This window comes from Cervus canadensis, chromosome 14 (assembly GCF_019320065.1).
Source record: "Cervus canadensis isolate Bull #8, Minnesota chromosome 14, ASM1932006v1, whole genome shotgun sequence".
Taxonomy (NCBI): Eukaryota; Metazoa; Chordata; class Mammalia; order Artiodactyla; family Cervidae; genus Cervus; species Cervus canadensis.
The window spans coordinates 10,264,581-10,288,860 of record NC_057399.1 but is presented as its reverse complement, the minus strand read 5'-3'; the positions used below and the strand labels follow the sequence as shown (position 1 = coordinate 10,288,860).

General features: G+C 54.5%; 1 protein-coding gene across 4 annotated transcripts in view; it reads right to left on the bottom strand.

Annotated features, from left to right (window-relative positions):
- Positions 1-324: 324 nt before the first annotated feature.
- TBC1D2 (TBC1 domain family member 2) overlaps positions 325-24,280 on the bottom strand; it is a 45,796-nt gene continuing 21,840 nt past the window's right edge. Inside the window, exons 4-12 of one of the 4 annotated variants that reach the window (XM_043486445.1) lie at positions 17,205-17,579; positions 16,457-16,536; positions 12,608-12,718; positions 10,747-10,940; positions 8,918-9,394; positions 4,563-4,683; positions 2,312-2,497; positions 1,458-1,579; positions 325-864 (exon numbers count right to left, since the gene is read on the bottom strand). In XM_043486445.1, coding sequence (XP_043342380.1) covers positions 657-864; positions 1,458-1,579; positions 2,312-2,497; positions 4,563-4,683; positions 8,918-9,394; positions 10,747-10,940; positions 12,608-12,718; positions 16,457-16,536; positions 17,205-17,579 — 1,874 coding nt within the window. In that variant the 3' untranslated portion in view covers positions 325-656. Of the gene's footprint in view, positions 865-1,457; positions 1,580-2,311; positions 2,498-4,562; positions 4,684-8,917; positions 9,395-10,746; positions 10,941-12,607; positions 12,719-14,490; positions 14,618-16,456; positions 16,537-17,204; positions 17,580-24,280 lie in introns of those variants that run through there. The other 3 variants (XM_043486444.1, XM_043486443.1, XM_043486446.1) reach the window with 3 other exon arrangements.

Below are 24,280 nucleotides of genomic sequence, written 5' to 3'. Positions count from 1 at the left end.
TGGTGAACAGGGGTTTCCCTGGAAACCCCCCAACACCCCAGATGGGCTGTGAGGAAAAAGGAGAGGGCAGGTGCAAGGCTCAGGAAAACGGGTTGGTGGGAGCTGGGCCTGGATCTAAAGCCCAACCAGTATTTGAGAGACGCTGTCACCCATAAAGACAGGAGCGGTAAAGGCATACGGACCCAGCTCCTCCGGGAACCAGGACTGGCCCTGCAGAGGCAGCCTGAGAAACAGCAGCCGGGACGTCCTGGGCTGAGAAGGCCCTGGTGGTGTGACATCCCGGAGCCCCAGGCCCACCCAGGGACAACCAGTTACTGCGAACTGTTTAGGTTCCAGAGCTTGTGAACTATTTCCAGTATTTACACTGTTGTACACAGATAAAACTTAGAGAATGTTCAAGGCTACCCTATAAAGACAGCACTCTTGCTTGTCCGGGTGCTAAAGTGCTCTGCGGAGGCAGTGAGAAGGGGTGCATCCCGGGTGTGCTCACGAGGAGAAAACCCAACCAGCGGCTTCAGAAGCCAGCGTTGCAGTGGGGAGACTGGGCCCCGGAGAGCAGAAGGGACCTGCCCAGGGTCATGCAGCGCTCCACGGCTGTCCTGCTCTGGGCCTGCCGGCCCAGGCGAGAAGGCGCTTGGGGAGCGCGGGCGGCTACGTCAGGGCTCTGTGTCCCCCTCGTCCTCGCTGGGGCAGCCCTCGGGCGCCGAGGGGCCCTGGGCCGCCCGGGTCTCCAGGTATTCGGCCTTGAGCTGCTCCAGCTCATTCAGCTCCGCCTGCAGCCGCTCCCGGTGGGCCGCCCGAAGCTGGCGCAGCTGTTTCATGGGAAAGGGGTTCATGTCGTTGAAGGCGATGTGCATCAGCTTCCTGCGGGGAGAGCAGAGTCAGGGTCAGCGGGCGTCCTGGGCGCCCCGCGCTCACTCCGCTCAGGCGGCTGAGGCCCCTTCCTGAGAGGAAACTGACCGAGAAGACAGTTTCCACCCAAAGGGTAAGTACTGAGGCCGGAGGAAGCTTAGGGCTGAGTGACCTCTAACCCTGGAAGAGCAAGTTGGTCAGGGAAGGCTTCCTGGAGGAGGGGACTGTGAGCTGAGTTTTGAGGAAAAAGCACTGGTGGGCCAGACAAAGACAGGGCTGGTGGGAGTGCAGGAAGGCGTTCTAAGCAGAAGAACCTGTAAGGCCAGAAGCTCAGAGATGAAGGCTGTCCTGGGAACTCACCTAGCTCTGTTTGGCAGGATCCTAGGGCGTGGGTGTTGGGGGCAGGAGAAGGTGGGCTAGAAACGAAACTGCGTGGGGTCCTTGAAGGCCATGTTAAGGGGACAGAGAGATTCTGAGGAACGTCCCTAAAGATTTCTAAGCTGTGGAGGATCAGTGTTGCTAATGAATCTACACTGGGAACACCAGCCTCCTCTCTGCTCTATGTCCTGGGGTGGTGGAGGGGCGGGGGCAGGAGCGGGTCTCACCGGCTGTCACAGATGGTCTTGGTGAAGAAATGCAGGTACTGGTAGATCTCCAGGCTGTCCTGTAGCCTCAGGAGTGCCTCCTCGTTGTACTTGAAGATGGCCAGGGCATAGCGGAACACCACCTGGGGGGCAGAGTGGGGTTCAGGGTGGGGAATGGGGAGCCAGGGCAGGGAAGCCCCAGAACCCACACCCCCAGGCAGTGTGGACAGCCCTGGACAGGCTGCAGAGATTGGAGGCTTGGAAGAAACATGTGGGGCAAAGCCAAGGTGGGGGGTGGCTGGAAACCCCACGGGGGAGCTCAGCTGGCAATCTGGGGATTGGGAGCCTGTCTGTCTATGCAGAGAGCCTGGGCAAGCTGTTGCCCTGTTGGAGCTAATGAGGGTAACCCTGTCTTTACATGGGGTGCCAGCAGGAGTTGCATGGAGAGATGGATCCAAGGGCGCCTGGTGAACTGTGAGGTCCACTGCCATGGGGAAACGTGGCGGAGGCCAGGGGAGGGCCTGCCCAGGGTCTCCTCACAAGGAAAAGGGCAGAGCTGGGAGCAGCCCCCCATCCAGGGCTCAGTCTGAACAGGAGGAGGAGGAGGCAGTAGTGATGGGCCTTCCAGGGTGGCTGCAGCCCCCTGTCCAGGGGAGGGGAATCCTCCCAGCTCTAGGACGGTCTTCAGAGGCAGAAGCGCCACTTCCTCTCAGGGGTGCAGAGCACTTGAGCTGATGAAGCCAGGCTCCCTAGAGAGGTCCTCCAGAGCCCCGCTGGGTGGGCTCCATCCTCCCATCATCCAGGGGCAGAGTCAAGACCCAGAGGAGGCAGGGACTTGTCCAGGACCCTCCCGCTCACCCTCTGCAGCGCCCTACCTTGATGCCCTCGTAAAGGAAGGCGTCCCAGACCTGGAGGAGGATGTTGCTGATGAGACTGTCCGCAAAGACCACAAGGAACCAGTTGAAGGTGATGAAGGACAGGTCCACGCGGCGCTGTCCCAGGTGGGCCGTCAGCCGGGGCAGCTTCTCCAAGAGGAGGTCCTGGAGCACCCGCTGGTCCACCTGCAGCCAGGAGAGGGCCTGTCGGCTGCTACCCTGCTTGCTTCCCCTCTGCCCCTCACACCCAGCCGGCCCACACACTGCCCTGGGGCCGCTCCCAGCGGGGGCTGCCCCGTCTGCGGGCACAGCGTGTCCGGAGGAGCTGGTGCAGCCTGACAGGGAGACACGTCACTCCACAGGCGAGTAGCCTTCCAGGTTGGAGCTCTGATGCAGAGGTCTCCGTAGATCAGAAGTTCTGAGCCCGTGGGGTTTGGGCCCCTTTGTCCTGAACCCCAAGCCAAGCAGGAGCTGAGGCTGGGATCGGTTGACGCCACAGCCACGACTCGGCACCTGTTTTGGGGTCTGATGCACGAGAAGCTCAGGGCAAGGTCGTGGGGCCCGGAGCTGATGCTGCGGAGCGTGGTCACTGTCGTGCCTCCGTCCTTGTTTCACTGGACCTGGCTGATCACTCCCAGCACTGGCTCCTTCCCTGCCTAGGATATGGTTGTTCTGTGGTTGCCTCCTATCTCAGTGATGAGCTCATTTTAGGGTCCTCTTGCTCTTTCTTGGAACTGCTGGTTTCTCAGCCCTCTCCCCCTGTCTAAGTCTTCTTCCAGGCTTAGCTCTCGGCTGTGGTGAACACCCTCTTCCTTCCTTCCTCACCCTGAACTCCAGGTCCGCTGTGGAGCTCAAAGCCTAGGGTAACTGACTAAATCTTTAAGACGCCTCTGAACCCACTGAAGGATGCATGGATGGACTGATGATGTCTGAGATTTACTTCAGGCCATCAAAGTAGGGGGAGTGGTGTGAGCATAGATGAGAACAGTACTGGGCTCCCTGCGTTGATAATTATTGAGGCTAGGTAATGGATATGTGACGGTCCACTACACTTTCTCTGTTTTTGTACATTTGAAATTTTCTGCATTTCAGAAAATACATGACCAGAGATGGTGTGGCCATCCTGTGATCAGAACAGACAGCCAGAAGGAGCCTTTAGCTTTCTCATTATCTGTGAAAAATAATCCTCCATATAAGCCACTATTAGGAGAGATTAGCTCAAGTTGGAGGAGCAGAAGGTAGTGAACTCACCCCTTCTTATGAAAACACCAAAATCACAAACAACTGCTTAACAGCCATCAACAAAAAAATCGCTGGAACCTCCCAAAACAGGCATTTTTAAGTTGGGCCTCCCTGCCACAGAGCAAAACACAAGCCTCACCTGGTTCACCACCTGTTTCCTGATGACTCCTAAGTCTTCATCTCCACCCCGATCTCTCTCCTCACCTCTCCACCCAGAAGGAGAAAACAGTGTCGGGTGCTTGAAGTAGGAAGGGGGAACAGGATGGGGGTCGGGGTGGGGGTTGTGCAGGTAGTGGCTTGGCAGGTTTGATGGGGAGTGAGAAGGTTCCCTCTGAGTAGCATCTGTCTCTTCATCAAGCAGATGCACCGATACAGCAAGAATAGGACAAGCGGTGAGGAGGGAGAGGCTGAAGGGAGGAGGTGGGAGATGGTCTCGCTTTTACACCTCTCAACAATCCCAGGAAGCAAGGCTACTCCCGTTCAGAAGCAGGCAGGCCCGAGGTTCGGAGAGGGGACGCCACTTGCCAAGGGCACAAGACTGTTTGCCGAGGGGCGGGTTCTGACCCTAGCTCTGCCTGACCCCAGGGCTGGCCTGCGCCCAGAGGGCGGTGGAGGGGTTGTGAGGGGACAGAGGCAGCTGTGCTTCTCAGTAGGTGATTATGTGAGCGTGTGAAGCATCCCGGTCGTCCCGCCCTCCCAAGTCCCAGCTTCCTTGTTACCTGACCTCTCTTCTGAAACTCTTAGCTGGCAAACACCAAGTTACACTAGATTTTCTCCTCCTCCCTTCCCTAGGATATCTGCTGTCTCTCATAACATAATGTCCTCACTGGAGTAACAGCACCCTATGGTGTGGGCAGGGCCCTGACAGTTCTCAAGGCCATCAGCTCACTGGAATATCACAGCAGTCCCAGAGCAGGGTTTATTCATTGATTCAGAGATTCACTGGCTCCTAGGAACAATTCAGCGGCACCAGACTGCGTGGCCCCCAATCCTCTCCCTGCCCGCTCACCTGGGATGCCAAGAGCGTCTTGCTGTAGTAGTCGGCTGGCATGATGGTCTCCACAATGGCCACCAGACACCAGAAGGCACTCTCCTCCTCATCCAGGACCAGCAGAGCGATGGCCGCCAGTCTGGAGTGGGAGGAAAGGAGGCCTGGAGTGACTTGCGGCTGTCACACTGGGGCAGGTGCGGCTCCCTGGGGCATGTCCTCCCCACCACACTCCCTAACCAGGCTGCTGTTGCCAGAAACTGGGGCGAGATGAACATGCTTTTTAAGAGGACGACTTAGCGGATTTACGGAGCAATGGGGATCATCTTAGAGCAGGGCCTCTGGAGTCCTGTTGCCTGGGTGTGAATGCCCGTCCTGTAGCTTCCTTGCTGCGTGATGGCGAGCAAGATACTTACCCTCTCTGAGCCTCAGCCTCGTAATAATCACAGGACTGATACAAGGATGAACAGATTAAATGCACACGAACTGCCTAGCGCAGTCCTAATGGGCTTCCCAAGTGGCGAGAGTGGTAAAGAACCCACCTGCCGACGTGGAAGACGTGAGACGCAGGCTCGATCCTTGGGTTGGGAAGACCCTCTGGAAGAGGGCATGGCAACCCACCCCAGTATTCTTGCCTGGAGAATTCCATGGACAGAGGAGCCTGGCAGGCTACAGTCCATGGGGTCGCAAAGAGTCGGACACGACCGAAGTGACTTAGCAGGCATGCATGGTGCCTAACGTGCAGTGAGATCGCTTTATAAGGTTTAGCCACCCTCATCTTAACATTCACGGGCTTTGAGACCTCGGCAAGCGTGTTAATCTCTCCCAGCCTGTCTCCTTACCTGTCAAGTGGGGCTAACAGTCTCCCCCTCCCAGGCCTGTGAGGCGTGAAGGAGACAGACACCAGCATCTTGCTCACTGTCTGGCACCTACCGGGTGCTCTGGGCTCAGGGTTCTCTATCTCCTTTGCTTCCCCTCTGCCCCAGAGTTACCACGAGGCTCTAGAGGCCGTGGGTAAAAAAGGAGAAAACTCCCCAGTGCTCTGCCTGGAAGAAGCACTATTTTCTCTCCTTCTCTGGCAGATTTTTCACCCAGGGTGAATCCTTTTTTTTTTTTTTTTGTCTTTTTGGTTGTGCCAAACAGCATTCAGGATCTTAGTTCCCGACCAGGGATCGAACCTGTGTCCCCTGCAGTGGAAGCACAGGTCTTAACCACTGGATCGCCAGGGAAGTCCCCAGGGAGACTCTGAGAATACATTGCCCAGGAATGTTCATGGCGTTATTCATAACAGTCAAAAGGTAGGAACAATCCAGACGCCCATCAGCTGGTTAGTGGATACTCAAAGTGTGGCACGTCATGCAGTGGAAAGTAGGTCGGTAAAAAAAGAACAAAACATATGGTATGACAAGGATGAACCTCAAGAACATGCTAAGGGGAAGAAGCTTGATGCAAATGACCACACATCATATGACGGGCATATGAAATGTCCACAACAAGAGCACTCACAGAAACAGAAGGGAGATTTGTCGTTGTCCAGGGCTGCAGGTGGGAGTGGAGGGTGACTGAGAATTGGTGCAAGGTGTCTTTCAGGGGTGATGGGAATGCTCTAAAGTTGAACTGTGGTGATAGCGACACAACGCTGTGAATTACTCCAGATTGTTGAGTTGTACACTTAAAACTGGTGGGGAGAAAATGGTCAGTGATGAGAGGCTGCTGGCGTTCACTAGGGGCCTAGCAACCCCTTGGGGCTACAGCCAGACTCCAGCTGAATACATTCAGGCCTGAGAAGGTCTGCAAAGGAGGGTGATGTGGGAAAGAAAAAACTACTAATACTTTAAATAACTCTACTTAGATATTAGAGAGAAATGAATTTTAAAAGTTTGCTCTGAACTAGCATTAAATCATTACTATGGTATCTGTCTTGCTCTAAACAGGCTGGGTTTGTTGCATATAAGCAGGTTCTGTCCTCCTGAGATGCCACACATGCAGTTCTAATGGATAGTAGCGCTCAGACAAGTGAAAGGGGCCGGATGTGAAGGGCCTCTGAGAGAATACAGCACACTCTCCACATTTCAACAGGCTCTATTACAAATGTGTGTGCACGTGTGTGTGCATGTGTGTGCACGCACACATGTGTGTGTGTGTGCGCTCCGTCATGCCCGACTCCTTTGGGATCCCATGGACTGTACAAATAACCTTCTGTTTAAAGCAATAGTATGAATATCTGCCTAAAAGCCAATAAATACAGCGTTCAAAGAAAGGAAAGAAATTCCTCAGGCCTTGGTCTCAGCTGTTCCTCTGCAGCCCTCAGCAGCCTTTGTGCAGCCTCTTTCCACCCCGGGAGAAGCTTCTTTCCTTCCTGCTATGGGAATTTCCCCCTGCTCCTTCAGCATAGATTAGACTCCAAAACTCATATGTGGCTAACCCCATTCTTGCTCTCAAAAAAGTTAAATCTGATCAGGAAGAAAAGTTTCTGCGTGCTCTCAGCACACTCTGCCACAGCTCCCTTTGTATGGGCAGACGGTAGGAAGGACCAGGTCTGGGGGCTGGAGACCAGGGTTAGCAGCTGGCTCAGCCCCTATGCATAGTGAGACCCAGGTCAAGTTCCTTAGCTTCTCAGACACTCTCTGTGTCAGTGGGGCAATGTGGGCACCAACGCCTACCTCTCAGGGCTTTCCTGAGGATTAGATGACATCAGGTATGTTCCTGGCATCCAGCAGGCTCTCATTAAGTCTTAGCTCCTACCCGACCTTTGCATGAAATGTACAAATCATTCATACTAATCTCACAGCTTTCCGCTCCCTTCAAATCTCATCTTAAAGAGGATTCAAAAGTTTGTCCTTTCTGAATTTTAACGTGTTCAAACAGATAAGTGAGCATGTTTCTGCTCAGCTGCTGAATGAATAAATGTATAAATTTCTACGGACATCCCCTATAGCAGATGTTTAGAGTGGTGTGAAATCTGAACAAGTTTCCAAGGGCATTATTGTTCAGGTGTAACTCTGAATTCCCAGAAATTGTGCATGTGCAGGGCTTCCCTGATGGCTCAGTGGTAAAGAATTCGCCTGCCAGTGCAGGAAACGCAGGTTGGATTCCTGGGTCGGGAAGATCCCATGGAAAAGGAAATGGCAACCCATTCCAGTATTCTTGCCTGGGAAATCCCATGGACAGAGGAGCCTGGCGGGCTACAGTCCATTGGGTCACAAAGAGTGGGACATGACTTAGCAACTAAACAACGAATCCTCAGTTTCAGCCAATCTGAGCTGGGAAAAAGGTATTAAAAACAGCTACCTTTGGGAACCATTCCAATTTGAGTAGGGACACTCTGAATATTTATTTGGTGTTAAGTAAATGCATACACTTATTATTCTGAAAAAAGAGCTTATATATGAATGGCTTATGTAAATTTTGTCTGAGTATATATGTGTTTAAATTAAGTTGAACCAAAACTTGCTTTAGGAAATATTTGAGATTAGGCCACCTCTATGGGGACAGCCTTGAGAGCTCCCCACAGTACTGGAAAGGCACCTCTCTGTCTCTTTGGAGCCTCCCAAGAAGTCAGAGAGGTCAAACGGATGGGGACAAGCAGGCGAAAGGACATGTTGAAGACAGAGTTGGGCCGGAGCCCCGGCCCTACCAAGTCACCCCGTCCCAGCCCCGCCCTACCATCCCTTGTCTCCTGCTGTTGAACCAGAATTAATCCAGGCTGGGCCAGACTCCTTCCTTTGGGAATTCAGGCCTGCGACATGAGGGTGTCAACAAGTGGGCTGCTGAAAGCCTTGACTCAGGGGCTAAGGTCTCTGTTCTGACAGTCCTGATGGGCCGGAGGTATCCACAGAATGAGTGAGGCTGGTCTGCTGAGAGAAGGAAGCGGCCGTGCATTACGAGGGGTCAGAGACCTCCAGGGAGGGCTGCACAGTCTCGGGGACGGCACGAACGGCAGCCCTGGGTTGTGCTGTGGCCCCACTAGAGACAGCGGTCGCCGTGGCTTGCAACGACCGTCTGCCCCCGGCTCTGCTTCCTCTCCCGACTCCCGGGAGCTCCCTCTGGAACATTTACAAATCTCTTTTCCTTGGGCTCCTCCGAGTGGGTTTTGTTCAAAGCCATGACCCCTGACCCAGGCAGCGAGCAGGACGGGAGCCGACAGCGGGCCACACGACCCCAGCGGCCCTCTCGCGTGCTCTCCGTGGGAGCGGCAGCACCCCGAGGGCGCGTCACGGGGCGGGCACGGGGCGAGGAGCCTGGGGCTCTGGCCCAACTCTGTCTTCAACTTGTTCTTGCCCCTGCTTGTGCCCGTCTGCTCGACCTCCCTGGCTCCTTGGGTGGCTCCAGCGGGACAGAGAGGTGCCCTGGAAGGTCGCGGCCGCGTAGCTTACCTGTTTAGGCCCTGGCAGTAGCCAATGGTGGGGTTCTGCCAGGAGAAAGCCAGCAGCACCCGGCGGAGCTTGTCAGGGAAGCCGGAGGTGGGACAGGTGAAGTGCTTGTTGTTGGGGAAGGTCCGGTTCAGGTCCAGCTCGATCTGGCGGGCAGCAGGGTGCTTGCAGGCCTGGCCCCGGCTCAGCAGCTCCTGGTAGCAGCCGGGGGCCTGCAGGTGCTGGACGCGGCGGCGGATCAGCCACCTCCAGACACGTGGCCGGTGCTCGTGGGGCACGCCCGCCCGCAGCAGCTGCTTGAGCTCTGCTGAGGGGGCCAGCTCGCCCAGGGCGGCCCAGCGCTCCCGCAGTGGCCGCTGCACGGCCTCGTGGGCCAGCAGCTGGTGGGAGTGCACTTCCAGTGCCTGGATCTTGGCCAGCAGCCTCAGGTCCTCCACCTCATAGCTGGGCACCGTCAGGAAGCCGTACTCGTCATACTCACTGCCAGCAAAAGCCCAGGTCAGCGACGCTTTGCAAGGCCCTTCCCCAGATAAAGGGCAGCGAGGAGAGCGGGGGCCCGGGCAGGGAGCCTGCGGGGCTTTACTGTAGGCTGGCCATGTGACTCGGGGCAGGCCACTTCAGTGCTCCGGACCTGTTTGCTCTGCACAGTGGGTACGGGGCCTCTGCACTGCCTCATGGAGACCCAGTGAGATCCTTGGATGTAAACTGCTAGGGGCTAGACAGTGCCTGGTACATAGCAAGTGCTAAACGAGATATGCTCATTCATTCTGTGCAAATATAAAGGGCCCTCGGGACTTCCCTGGTGATCCAGTGGTTAAGAACTTGCCTTGCAATGCAGGGGACGTGGGTTCAATCCCTGCTTGGGAAACTAAGATCCCACAGGCTGTGGAACAGCTAAGCCCATGTGCTGCGGCTAATGAAGCCTGTGCGCTCTGGGGCGTGTGCGCTACAACTAGAGTCTGTGCGACACAATGGGAGATCCCGCAGAATGCAACAAAGATCCTGCATGCTGCAACTAAGACCTGATGCAGCCAAAGAAATAAGTATTAAAAAAAAAGAACCCTGTTATTACTCCATGAAGCCGTAGGTCCGAGGAGGCCTGTACTACCCTTGGACAGCCACACTTCCGCAGCCAGGAAGCCCAAGGCCAGACAGGGAGCAGGCAGCACAAGCAGCAGCAGGACCGGGCAGCAGAGACCCACCCCACACAGCCTCTCACCAGTCAGCATTCGTTTGCCCCATTACGTCCTCTGCCTGTGCTGTCTCATTTAATCCTCATGATCCTGCGAAGCTGGTGATCTTAGCCTACGCCTTAGGGAGGCTGAGTAGGAGGCTCAGAAAGGTAAAGTGACTTTCCACGGTTACACAGTGAGAAAGCCAAATCCGCTCCAAAGCCTGGGTGCCGGCCACTGGACCACCCAGCCTCTAGGGACCTTTGACCCCAGCCACAGCCCCTTCTGTTTTATTTAACTGCCCAGGTCCACTGTCCTCAGCAAAGGCTTGGCTCAGAGGAGGCAGGTGGCTTGTGTCCCCTCCTCCCCTCTCTGACAAAGACCTCTGGGAGACAGTCTGGGGCAGCGGGAAGAAAACAGAACTCGGGAGCCAGGCCCATGTCAGCCACACTAACGCGCTGTGTGGCCTCGGGCGGGGCCTGCGCCTCTGTGCCTGCAGCGCCTCTCGGCTATAAAATGGGGTTCATGCCATCCACACGCTCATCTGTCTGACGGTGCAAGGAGGTGGGGGGGGCAGCGCTCACACACGGGCAGCAGGACGGGCAGCAGGGTGGCCGGCGGCACCCGGGGCCCGCAGACCCAGCCCTGCTCTCGGCTCACCTGACGGCACTGGGGCCGAGCACGGCGCTTTCGGCCGAGGCCTCGCTGGCTTCCCACTGCAGCGCCTCCTGGATGAGCTGCCTCAGGAGCTCGGAGCACTCGCCGGCCTCCGCCCCCAAAGCCTCCTGCAGCCTCCGTAGGCCCGCCAGGTGCTTGCTCTCCACCCGACAGTTCTGGGCTTGGAGGTAGGCGCACTGCGGGAGGGAGGGGTGGCGGTGGTCAGGCCGCCTGGCTGGGCTCGGGCCAGAGCCCCGAACCGCTTTAGGCGGTCCAGCCCTTCTTCCAGCTCTCACCTCCCACCGCCCCCCCGCCACCCCAGCCACTCATATGAACAGGAGAGGAGCCCTGAATGCAGGAGTTTACAGGAAGGCGGAAAGGGCTCCAGGCGAGAGAAGCAGGCCCGGGGCTGCAGCTGGACTCAGAAACACGAGGGGAGAGGTGGGCAGGGGCAGCACCGGCCCTCGCATGGCCTGCAGTCCCGTCCTAGTTCAGCCCTAGGCGGGGTGACCAGAGCGGAATTATTAGCCTCTGTGCGCTTTAGTGTCTTCATCCGAACACTGCGGACAACAGACTCTGCCTCAGAATTCCTGTGTGACTCGGATGAGCCAAGGCATCTGAAGCCCTTGCAGGGCACTTGGCCCAGAGCAGGCTCCCGGTAGGGGGTACACCCGAGCAGTGCCCCGGGGATGGACGTGGAGCTCTGGACACTGCCCTCGTGCCTTCTAATGTCACCTGGGGGGCTTGTTCTAGTCCTCCAGCACACCACCTCTCCCCCACCTCCTGGGGCACACACTGCACATTCCCCATCTGCCTGCCCCCATATCTTCCTGTTTCTTAGGATGCCTCGTGATATTTTGTTGCAAATGGAACATCTGAACCTAATAAGGTGGGGTGGGATGAATTAAAGAAAGCTCAGCAAAGAGAAGAGTCGGGTCAGGCCTGTACGGGGACCTCTCAGGCCCTGTCACCTGCAGCGCTGATCCCTCCAAGCAGGAAGAAGCGCACACCTACATCTCTGACGGGCAGGCGCCTCCGCTTCATTCTCCAGCAGGAAAAGCAGAGACTTCAGCAGTCCAACCAACGGGCAGCCTCCATACCTGGGGCTCCCGGTTTCCTCTAGTGGACTTTCTGGTTATCACAGTCCCTCCTAACCCTTCCTGCTTCCCTATAAAAAGCAAGTTTCCCTTCCCTGTTCCTTGAATTTGCCTGCGGTTCACCACAGTTCATGGATCCCAAGTTGCAACTCCTCTGGTTAGTCCTGAATAAACGCGCCTTTGCTTGTAAAACAACTATTAGCCACTATATCATTAAAGCTGACGGTGCTAACTCTGGAAATCAGATTCCCTCTGTCACTCTAGGGTTTGCTGTTTTTGTTTTGATTGTTTACGCCTCAAGGGCAGCCTGAGGTACAAACTTAAGTTCTTAGGTCTTTTCTGCGCCTTTCCCGGGACACGTGTGGTCACTTTCTAATTTCCCCCACATTTGCGGTTGTTTTGGAATATATAGGTAATACCTGGCTCCCAAAAGGGGAAAAAGAGAAGTATGAAGTTGGCAGGAGGTGGGGGGGAAGGCTGCTGGCCCTTTAAATCCCGGGGCAGTTACTTTAGACGGGGGCCAGGGCTTGCTACAAAGTGGGGAGGTAGGACAACGGTGGCTGCCTGCCCCTTCCTCTCACCCCGTGATCAGAAGCGGCAGTCAGCAGAGCACAGATCTCTGCCATGTGGATAAAGCTCACCAAGGCCACAGTCTGGAGGGTGAGCAGTCGGGTCAAGAGGAGAGAGTGAGACAGTGGTGAGGGGGTGAGTGGACGGGAAGGGTGGCCGGAGACAGAGCTGGCCAGACCTGGGCCCCCGGCCCTCACCTTCATCAGGAGGGCCTTCTCCTTCTCAGCCACCTTCCTCCAGATCTTTGTGACCTGGTGGATCTCAGAGTTGAGAAAGCGGTTCTGGGTCCGGTATGCTTCCATGTCATCCTAAAGAAGAGAGCAGAGCATTGAATGGGCTGCGCCAGAACCATCTCCCTGGTCTTCACTCTCGGATGTGCTGCCAACACTTCCTTCAGAAATTTCCAATAATTCCCAATACTGGCAAACAGAAAAGGAACTCTGAAAGGAAAAAAAAAATATTGATAGTCCCCTTCTCTAATCTTGATACCAGTGTGGTATGGGAGGGAGAGCATTAAGCCTAGAGTCCAAATCCTGGCTCTGAGTTCCTGGGTGGGAGGCCCACTGAGTCACTCTGACTCTGTCCCTCTTCTGTAAAAGGGGCAAGTTTCAACAAGCTCAGTGAGGTGATGTGTACCCTGCTACAAGAGCAAAACAGCAACCCTTCCGGTAGTGTTTGTTTTTAAATAAACATATTCTGTCACATACTGGTGATCATATTGAGCAATTTTGGGTGAAAATTTTTTACTTAGTGTCACTTTGTCAATATTTTTCTTTCTACAGAAGCTTCCTAAAGATGATTTTTGATGTCCAATGGCTATACTATTAAGTGAATTTACCATAACTTAGATATAATCCTTCTCCTGTTGCTGTTTTTTCATCTGAGCCCTAGATGTTTTTGGTTTGCCTCTCTCATGAGTAAATCTGTGAGGCTTATCTCTAAGCCGAGAGTTCTCCTTGTTGCCGCTGTCCGTTGGAGGCAGCATGAGCCCTCCCGCCTGGGGCAAGAAGAAGCTGGCCGCCACTGAGAGGGTCAAGCAGGAGCCTGTAAGAGCGACCCCGGCCACCACAGACGTGGCTCCATCTTCACTCTGCTTGGAAGGACTCTGCAGAAGCAGTGGACCACATGCTCACGTGATTCCAGGGCATTTACTAGCTGAAACTCAATCCCTCTCTCTTGCATTCAAAAAACTGTACTGGGCTGGCTGTAGGTGAGTGTGAGAGACTGCTGCAGGTGTGACTGGATAGGACCGATAGGGGCAGAGTGAAGGGACAAAGTAGGTGATTAAATAATTCATAACTCAGGAAACTCACACCGGGGCTCTGTAACAACCTAGAGGGGCGGGAAAGGGTGGGAGGTGCAAGGGAGCTTTAACAGTGAAGGGACATATGTACACTTATGGCTGATTCATATTGATGTATGGCAGAAATCAAACCAATATTGTAAAACAATCATCCTTCAATTAAAAATAAATAAATTAAAAAAACAGCAAATCCCACTAGGGGATTATAAATAGAAAAATCATAGCAGACCCTTATGAGTTAGTGATTACTTGGAAAAGAAGGTTTGCTTAACCACAAAACCAAGCAGGCTTGCTTAGCAACCAATCCATGCAATAGAAGCATGAGACATGCCCCCAGGTAGTAAAACAATGGTGGCCTGAGACCACAGCTTGCCCAGTGAGCTCAATAAGTTAGGACATGTTTTCTGCACACATAGAAAACAATAATCTGTGGACCTAGCTTGACCATGGAAGGACAAGAAAACTCCCAAGCTCAACCCGGAGAAGCTGATGATGGAAGCATGATGTCTTCTCAAGAAAGACAAAGAAGGTCTTCTCCCTCGCCATATTTTTGATTATAAAACTGTAGCCCAGTAAGCTCTCGAGCATGGCACTCTCTCACCTGGCCTCTTGTAAGCCTCACAAACGTCCTATTTCAATAGATCACTCCTTATCTATCACTCTGCGTCTCGTTGAATTCTTTCTGTGCTGAGACATAAAAGACTACGGTACTGGAGCGCCTCGGAACCCCCTGAAATGCCACCCGTCTCTTTCAGGCCCTGGTTAAGAACAGCACACCTTGCCTGTGGCACTTCAACCACGGGGATGAGTCACGTGCTCACGGCTGACAGGCCATCCTGACCCCGATCCCTCCCAGCCCAGGAGCTCTGGTTCACATCCAGGGGCTCTCCCAGGCTTGGGACGTGTTGCGCAGGGTGCCCTGCTTGCAGTCCCAGACAAGGAGGGCGGGGACGAGTGCCCCGTGGATCAGCTGCGGGCCTGGTGACGTCCGGGGGCGGCGTCCGGGCAGTGCCTTCCCGTCCACTCGCTGCCCGAGCCTGAGTGTTCTTCTCGGCTCAGAACTGTAGGAAGGAGAGACAGACCTCAGAGAAGAGAAAAGCCACGCGACCGTCACCAGGGGAGCACATGAGCAGAGCACGACTGGAGAGGGACAGGGAGGAAGAGTCTGCCCACCTGTGCTCACGGGGCCGAGGGGCTAGGACTCCTCTTTGCAAAGCCGTGTGTAGACCAGCCCTGGTGCTACTGTGGGAGCGAGTAGATTGGACGTGGGGAGACCCAGGGTCTGGCTGTAGCCCTGTCACTTCTGCAGTGTGACCCTGGATCAGTCCTTCCTCCTCTCCAGGACGTGGCTGACCTTGCTGGCCAAGCTCTGATAGTCAGGTCAGTGACTCTGTTCTCGCGCTGACAGTTTTGACAACAAGGGGGGATTTCCTCAAAGTTGAGTGTCCTCAACCACAAGGGCAAGCAGGAAATGTGAGCACGTTCTGTCCCCAAAACTACAGACAGTGGAGTTTTGATGGATCTTCTATTTTTTCCTGGATCAGAGACCCAAAGGCTAAAATTAAGGGAGTCTAGTACGGACAAGTCTTTCTAGCAGAGAACACCTGCAGGGTGTCAGCTGAAGGACTGATGGCCTTCTAACGACCTTGGAGGAGCAGCCGTCAATGTGAGCATGGGCGATGTGAATCGCACCAAGTCTCTTCATCTCTGAGCTCACTGACACACTCCTGGACATGCAAATTCAGGGCCGCATTCTGGCTCCTAGGTGAGTCCAAGCTTGCGCGAGTCCATCTCTCTCACCCCTATGCTGCTCCACTGGGGCCTCAACAGTGGGTTCCCGCAGAATGGGCACAGAAAGGAGGAAGACACTTGGCAGGCGGAGCAGAGCAGGAAAGCGATCTGATGGAAGCAATTTTTACCACTTTGTGAGGGACTCAGGGCTCCCCTTACAGCTCAGCTGGTAAAGAATCCACCTGCAATTCAGGAGACCTGGGTTCGATCCCTGGGTTGGGAAGATCCCCTGGAGAAGGGAAAGGCTACCCACTCCAGTGTTCTGGCCTGGAGGATTCCATGGACCATATAGTCCATGGGGTCGAATACAGTTGGACACGACTGAGCGACCTTCACTTCAGAGCTTTCTAACAACCTAGCTACATCTGCATTTGAAAGATTTTGTTTTCCTTTTAAACTCAAAAGAATCTCTGATTTTAGACCAAATGAGGGAAAAGGTTCAGAGACTGGTTATGTGCTTTTTCCTGATGAAAAAGAAAGGCAAAGAAATTTGGGTTTCATGTCATCTTTTATCCTCCTAGCAACTGTAGACGGGCTAGGCCATGTCATAAAGGCGAGGTGACTTGCCCAAGGCCACACAGCTAGGAAGAGGCAGTCTGCCTGACTTCAGAGCTTGGGCAGTGGCTACTGCACCACATGCCCACTGGTTTCTCAAAAGCTCCTGCGTTTCTTTATTTCTTTTTCCCTTTCCCCTTCCTACACCTGCCGCCCGCCACCCCCTCCGACCCCCACCAATAGCAGCTCTTTGAGATAGCGGTTTGGGATTCCCATGGTAATCCGAAGTATATTTATGTGGCTGTGAGTGCCAGGCTGGGGCAGGACTGACCGGGGCTATGTGGCTGCCTGTAGGGATGGTGGGGGCTGGGAGCACGTGTCCCCAGCCCCTGTCACCACCCTCCGGGGAGGAGGTTGCGGCCTGTGGCAGGCATCACACCTATCATAAAGTCCTCACCTCCTGGGCTCCAAGTGGTCCCTGGGAGATGGGTGAGAGCCACGGCCTGCACGAGGGCGAGAAAGGGATGACAGTGGCGGCTAGAAGCACGGGGAAGGCAGCAAAGCGGACAGAGGTCAGAGAAGGGGGCTGGAACCCGGGTCGGTCCCCTCCCTTCCTCCACACACAGCCCTGGGCAAGCTACTTCACCTTTCGCAGCCCTGGCATCCTCATCTGTACGTGGGGAGCACGTAAGTGGCTGCCTTCCAGGGCTGGTGCGAGGATTAAATGGAGTGATGTAGAAAAAGCACTTGGGATGGTGGACGCCTCACCAAAAACAATCTGTGTGTGGGGGTGCCGACGGTTATCATCATCGTGACCAAGTCACAGCAGCACAGGTCGCCGCTTGTATGCAGGACTGCTGACGAGGGCCACTGGGCGCCTCGGTGGCTTCCAAGGACATCGATGTGGCACCGACGGAAGCCGACCAGGCCGGCCCCAGAGTGCTTAGGAGTTCTGACTTCATCGTGGGCTCTTCCATCTTTACTCTGATAATTTAGAGATACGTTCACTTTTCAGCTTAGGGTATCATGAAAACGTTAAGCTGCACTGGGTCCTCTGGTTAAGAAAGTAAGGGGGCGTGCAGCGACACTTTCACCAACCTCTGTCTCAAATATGAATTCTCCAGGATTAAGATCATCCCAGTTCCACCTAGAAAACCCCTGGGGTCAAGATCGGTGTCCTCCCCAGGGCCCAGGGCCCTGCCTACCTTCAGGTGCTCCATCTTCTCCTGTTGGCTCGGGAAGTCCCTGTCGGCCTCCTCCGGGGCCTTCATGAAGTCCTGCGTGACCTTCTCGGAGAGCTTGCAGATGACCTGCTGCTTGGCCTGATTCTTGTCCAGGAGCAGCTGCACGTGCCGCTGCAGCTCCAGAATCTCCTGCTCCCGCAGGCTTGCCGTCTGCGCCAGGCTCTCCCGCTCCCGCTCCAGGGCCTCCACCCGCCGGCCCAGCTCCGCAATCTGCCGCACTTTGTGGCGCACCAGCTCCAGCCGGTCCTTGTCCTGGGCCGCTGCCAGGTATGCGCTGGACACCCTCTTCTCCTGCTGGGCTGCCTCCAGCGCCTTGTGCAGGACCTTCACCAGCTCCTGCGTGGGAAAGGAGACGCGCCCCGTGAACTCGGGGACGGCCTGTGAGGTGCCGGAGGCAAGGCGTACACCGTCACCAGCTCTAAACACCCTGGGAGGTGGTGGGCGTCATCTCCTGCATGCTGAGTGCTTCCGTTGTGTCCGACTCCGTGTGACCCTCTGGACTGTAGCCCGCCAGGCTCCTCGGTCCATGGGATTCTCCAGGCAAGAGTACTGGAGTGGGTTACTGTGCCCTCCTCCAGGGGATCATCCCGACACAGGGATCAAACCCGTGTCTTTTATGTCTCCGCACTGGCAGGCGGGTTCTTTACCACTAGAACCACCTGGGAAGACCATCATCTCCTGGGATATCTCATTCTAGCAACTACATTCTCTCTTTCTATTTAAAAGAGTTTTAGGGACTTCCCTGCTGGTGCAGTGGCTAAGACTCTGAGCTCCCAGTGCAGGTTCAATCCCTGGTCAGGGAACTAAATCCTGCAAGCTGCAGCTAAAGATCCAGCAAGCCACAGCAAAGATCCAAGATCCTGCAAGCTGCAACTAAGATCTGGTGTAGCCAAGTGAAAAAAATTAGTGTACGTGTGTGTGTGTGTGCTCAGTATGGAGAAGGAAATGGCAACCCACTCCAGTGTTCTTGCCTGGAGAATCCCAGGGGCAGCAGAGCCTGGTGGGCTGCCGTCTATGGGGTCGCACAGAGTCGGACACGACTGCAGCGACTTAGCAGCAGCAGCAATGTGCTCAGTCGCGTCCGACTCTTTGCGACCCCAGGCAGGACTACTGGAGTGGGTTGCCATTCCCTTCTCCAGGAGATCTTCCCAACCCAGGGATCAAACCTGAGTCTCCCACACTGAAGGCATATTCTTGACCGTCTGAGCCACCGGGGAAGCCATCAAAAAAATTAATAAATATTTTAAAAAAGAGAGTTTTAGTTAGACACATGGATCCCCAGCAAAGGATTACATTGCCCAGCCAAGCTCATAGCTAGATGTGGCCAAGTGATTATTCTGCCTAAATGGGATATGAGAAATGCTGGGGGCAGCGTCTGGGTCACACCTTCCAAACCACTGCATGCACACTGCCCTGGCCTGGTTCCCTTTCCTTCTGCCTGGGAAGTCGCAAGAACTGAAGTGGCCACGTTGTGCTCACAAGCAGAACGTGCATGTTGAAGACGACACAGTTGTCCTGCCAGCTCAGAACTGCGCACGTCACTCTGGATTCTTCAGTGTCAGGGAGAAATTAACTTCCAATATGTTATAGGCCACTATACTTTAAGGCTTCTACCCGTACCCTAACACATGTCTGTTTCAGAAATGAACAGACGGAGGCCCAGCAGTGGGGAATTTAATCCCAAGGCTTTCCGCCACTGAGCCCTGTGCTTGGTCGGCATTGAAGGTGGAGAGGCAGCGGTGGGCACTTGGGCACGGCTCCTCCCTCTCACTCCTGAGGCAGACGTTAGCACTCAGTCTCAGTGCTCCTTCCTGCTAACCCTAGCCGGGGCCTCAGAATCCTTCTGAACATGGCATCCACGCAGTCACTACCAATCGAGTTGAGGCGGCATTCGAGAGAAAACATGCTGGCAATCCTCACACCAAGCCAGAACGCCTGGGGCTTCATTCAGTCCACCTGTGTGCACGCCTCTGCCCGCCAAACGATGCCTGTGAGGCTGGTGCAAGGAAGCAGCAGGGAGTTCAGAAGCAACAGACCTTGATTTAGTTCTTGGCAGGGCCACCCGATTCATTCAAGTGAAGTGAGCATTCAAGGTTTGGTTCCCTGTGCCTTTGAGCTTCCAACCTTCCCAGCACTGGAGACCTGTTCTGCCCCAAGGCCGGGATATGAATTCATCCAGGGCCAGGACCAGGATGTCAGAAACCAGGCAGCTCAGCGGGCAGCCTCCTGTGAACCTCAGGCTGCAGCTGGGGTCTCAAGGTCACACTGCCATGCTCCGTGCCAGTCTCTCCTGGGAAAACGTGGTTCCCCGGAGACACATTAACTGTATGTGTGCCAAAGCATTAAAATAGATGACTGGCTGGACAGGGTGGTTTGCTAAGAACAATTCCATTTTGGAGGAGAACTGCCCCGAAGCATAACTTCATTTGAGAAGCTAGTGATAAGACCAAGTTAGCACACAACTTCTGAAACCTTGGTGTTACTGACGGTCCCTTCTCTGGTTCTCTCTCTTCTATCCGGCCATCTAACCTGTATCAGGTGCTCACTCAGTGCCGGGCCCCATGCCAGGCCCTGGGGCCCAGAGAGGGACCAGTCACCGTTCCCACCCTCAAGGGCCACAGGGGCTGGTGGGAGCAAAGGCGAACCACTGCTGTGGAGTGATTTACTGCGAGAGACGGAAGCAGGGGTGTCTCCCGGGGTACAGGGCAGTGGGCAATGACTTTCCTCTGGGGTGGAGGCAGGGCTGCCAGGGGGCGGGGCGACCAGTACACTTCATAGAAAGGCGGAGCCGCTTAAACTAATCCTGAAGAAAGAGGAGGCCCAGAGAAGGTCAAGCAGCAGGTGGGAGACCCGGGGCAGATGGAGGGAGCTGAGGATTGAGAGGATTTTGCAGATGGGGCTGAGCCAACTGCTTAGGCAAAGCCTCAGTTGAATGAAAGAACAGGTATGGAGCTGCAGGTCCTGGGTGTGGCGGGAAGGTGGGGTGGGAGGGCAAACCAAACCGGAATGTTAGGAATTTTTAGAACTCAGCTTCCCAGGGCTGTGCAAAGAGATTAGCATTCCTGTGGCTGCGGGTAACTGAGAAGCCCAGACCATTTTCTGCTTCAGCTGAGATTTGGAGGCTACCCTGGGTAACTTCCTGGTGAGTTAACCCCACACAGGCCACCGCCTGGACTTGCCCTAGTCTCGGAATCGGGTGGGTATGTCGCCCAGGTTTGGCAGAGTCAACTCTGAGGCCCATTTCATTGCATCAGCTGTCTCCCGCTTCCCACATCTGGCTCTCAAAATCCAAGACCAAAACACCAGGCCAGGAGTCTGTCCTCTCATGCCAGGATCCGGGCACCAGAATGAGACAGGAAGAAAGGGACTCGGAGATAGTGGAGCCAGAGCAGCAAGTGAGGGGAGAAGCAGAGTGGGTCATGGATTTGGGAAACCTGCAGGCTGGGTGGCCCTGGGAGGCCACCTGGTCCCGTTATCACACTGTCACATGGGGAGACTGACGCGCAAGAAAGCAGAGAACTAAAGGGACCTGGTGGATCCCCACGAGTGGGGAAACTGCAGCTACAGCAGAGGGCTCCCAGTTCCAGTCCTAAGACCTTTGACTTCTATGATGTGTAGTTAATGGGTTTTGCATAGAAATGCTTCTTTTGATTTCTTTAAAAATAGAAATAACCCATATTCATAGCAGCATTATTCACAAAACCCAAGAGGTGCCAACAACCCAACTGTCTACTGATGGTGCATGGATAAATGAAATGTGGCATACAATGGAATACTGTTCGGTCTTAAAAAGGAAGGAAATCCTATTACATGTTACAACATGGATGACCCTTGAGGACTTCATGCTAGGTGAAATAAGGCAGTCACCAAAACGCATATATACATCAAACAGAAATACTAAAAACAAAAAGAAAAGCTAGAACATCCCATTTTGAAGCTGCTTTTGTCCTTACAACACATGAAAGCAGCTCTCCAGGTCAGTCATTATCGAACAACACTCATCTGCAACAGTTCAAGAGTACTCCTTGTATGGATCACACAAAGCCCTTCATCTCAACCCCGAGGATGGACGCCTGGCCTGTTTCCAGTTCCCACAATCCCCAGCAAGGCCTTAGGACCGAGGCTTAGAAGAGCTGGCTGAGTGATACTTTTCATATTTCTTAATTGAATCAGTTTGGTCCACCTTAGATTTTAACAATGGGTAATAAGTTGTTGTTTTACTAAGTATTATAAAAGTCAATAAATCGTTTATCTTATGAATGAGTTGATACCTTCATCACTCACTAAAATCAAGGTGGGTGGGTCCAACAGTGCTTGCGGGAAGACCACTGGACTGGGCATCCTCTTACCCCTAAGGGGCTCAGGGCCAGCTGTGAGCAGGTGAAGGAGCACTGGCTTCAGAGTTACAGAGGCCTCGGTTCCCATTCCAGATCCATGAAGGTGGACCTAATGTGGGTGTTTCAGAAAACTGAACCTCAGCTTTCTCATGTGTAAAACAGAGATAATGGTCCTACGCCACCAAGAGGCACCAAAAGGATGAGAGAAAGCGTGGCAAGCGTCCTTCCCCATGCTGAAACACCCCTCTCAATCTCTCAGTGCTGGAGGGGCCCTCTCAACCCTCCCTCTGTGACCCCAGGACCAGTGTTCCTAAGTCTCTGGCTACAGTTCTGGGAAGTGAGAGGTTGCACTTTGCTCCACCCAAGTTTCCTAAGCGAGTTACACACCTTCACCAAGTAATCCTGAGTGCGCTAAGCTGGCCCCAGGCAGGGCCCAGGAGGAGTTCGCCCTGCCTAGGAGCCAAGAGATGGCCAACATTACCACCAAGAGTGGCCAGCCTTCCGTCTGCTGGAGCAGACAGCCTTCAGACTAGGTGCAAGGCTCTCGACTTTAAAAGCCTGATTCACCGGGCCAAAGCGGCCTGGTGAACTCTGGACACCTCCCAGAGTCCAGATCTCCCCTGGGGCCAGCATTGCAGGGGCCTAGGATGGGTAATGGCCTCATGGGTATTGGAATCAGAGGAAGTGTGTTCATTTCTCCTGAAGAGCAGTTGCGGTGCTTGTGACTGACACGGGGCTATCCTGTGAGACTATAGAGGAGGCAGCTGGGCTGTGAGGAGTCCTGGACTTGGGGAAGGATACCAGTGCTCAAGGCCTGGCTCTTCCAGCTGTGTGACCGTTAGCAAGTCACCCACCTCCTCTGAGCCCCTTGAACAGGGTGCAGTGGAAAGGGCAGAAGCTCTGGAGGCAGACTCCAGAGCCTGATCCCTGGTTTGGTGCCCAGGAGGTCATGGGCATGCAGAGCCTCCCAGGACTCTGGTGTCTGTCAGGAAACGCGAGGATAACTGCTGTCAGTTAAGGGGACAGCGCCGGAGCCGCACTGCACGCTAGCGGCGACCTGTGCTCACAGCTCCTCCGTGTGACCTGTGCTCACAGCTCCTCCGTGTACCGGACAGCCAAGGAACTCTGTGCCCTCTAGAGCAGCCAGCAGAGCCTGAGATGCAAACTCTCCAACAATCACCAAAGCTATTGGCAGTGTCTGCCTGGCTGGCTGAGCCAGGATAAGACCCCCGGGTCCTGGGTCCTTTTACAGCCTGAGGCAGGAAGGTGGTACCTTCCCACTGAAGAGACACAGGCAGGTATCTTATAGCTCCAGGCCCAGGAAGTCCAGTGGACTCTTTCTGCAGCTGAAGAATTAGACTTAGGTGGTTTCAGATGGAGAGTTGCTCTCTGAGCAGCATTTCTGAGTGCCTGGGATACCACTGGGCACCCCAGGATGGTGCCAGCCTCCTCTGTCTCATCTCCGGGTCAAGAGTCCACCTCCTCTCCTTCCTCTTTTTGGTGTTGACATTTGGGTTGAAGGCAAAACCCCAGAGTTGGTAAAACTGGGGTCCCCGCTCCAAATGTGGAATAAAGGTAAGGACAGCCTCTGTCCCACAAGTAGAATTCCCAGAGACCCTCGGGGTGTGTGCGGGAAGGAATCAGCAGGGAGGGCAGGGAATGCCCAAGTCACAGCCAAAATGACCACACCTGCATGTGTGGGGCAGCTGCTGGGTGCCAGGTACTGGGTTTTGTGAGTCTTGACACAGGCCTTTTCAGTAAAACATGATGATAGCTCCATTTACAGAGGAGGAAGTGGAGGCTGAGAGAGGTTAGGGAACTTGCTCAGGGCCAGGCCGTCCTGTTTAAAGGCCTGTGCGCTGAATCGCCCACTAGACTGAAGTGCATCTGGGAGATCGGTCGGAGAGCATGCAATTCACTCATTCTCTGAGGCAAAAGCTCAGCCCCAGGACTTAGTCTCCTCCCACTCTCTGTCCCAGGAAAGTGCACGGTAAGAAAGTCCAGATTCTCTAATGCTCGAACTTCTCCCTGAGGTTTTCAGGTTGACTGTAGGCGAGCTGTCAACAGCCTGGGCGGCCCTTACTAATGTCCAAGAGCTTGCCTCATTTACTGAAGAGCGAAGAATCCTCCGGGGTTGCAGAACCACTAGGGGCAACCACTAGGTCTTCACTTCACTTGACAATAACTAATGCCCAAGAGGAAGGGCCACCCACACTTCCTAGAAAGATGGGAGAAGATGCACAGAAAGGAGAGGAAGTGTCTGCGTTCTACATTTCTCTTCCTCTCCAGGTCAGGTTTAGGCCTTCAGCTGTCCTGGTCCAGGAATCAGGAAACTGCTGCAGCTCAGCGTAATGCCCTTGGTTCTCAGGAGCGGGCTCACGACACCCATGACGGGAACACAAAGGTGACGGGAGGCAAGAGTGATGGCTAGGCTGCTAGGTGGCGTCAGAGGAGACTTCATGTGCTGTAAGGATATATTTGGGTGTCTTTTCTCACTGTTCTCCAGTGCCTAGAACACCGTGTGCCCGTAACAGGGCCTCAGAGAAGGCTGGGTAAATAAACAAATGAGTAGAGAACACAGGAATGGATGAGCTTCCTCCTTTGAGGACTCTAATCACCTGCTGCTTCATTAACTGTAACCCCTGACCTGCCAGGTATAAAGGCACTCCTGGTTCCCAAAATAACTGTTTAGGGGTGTGA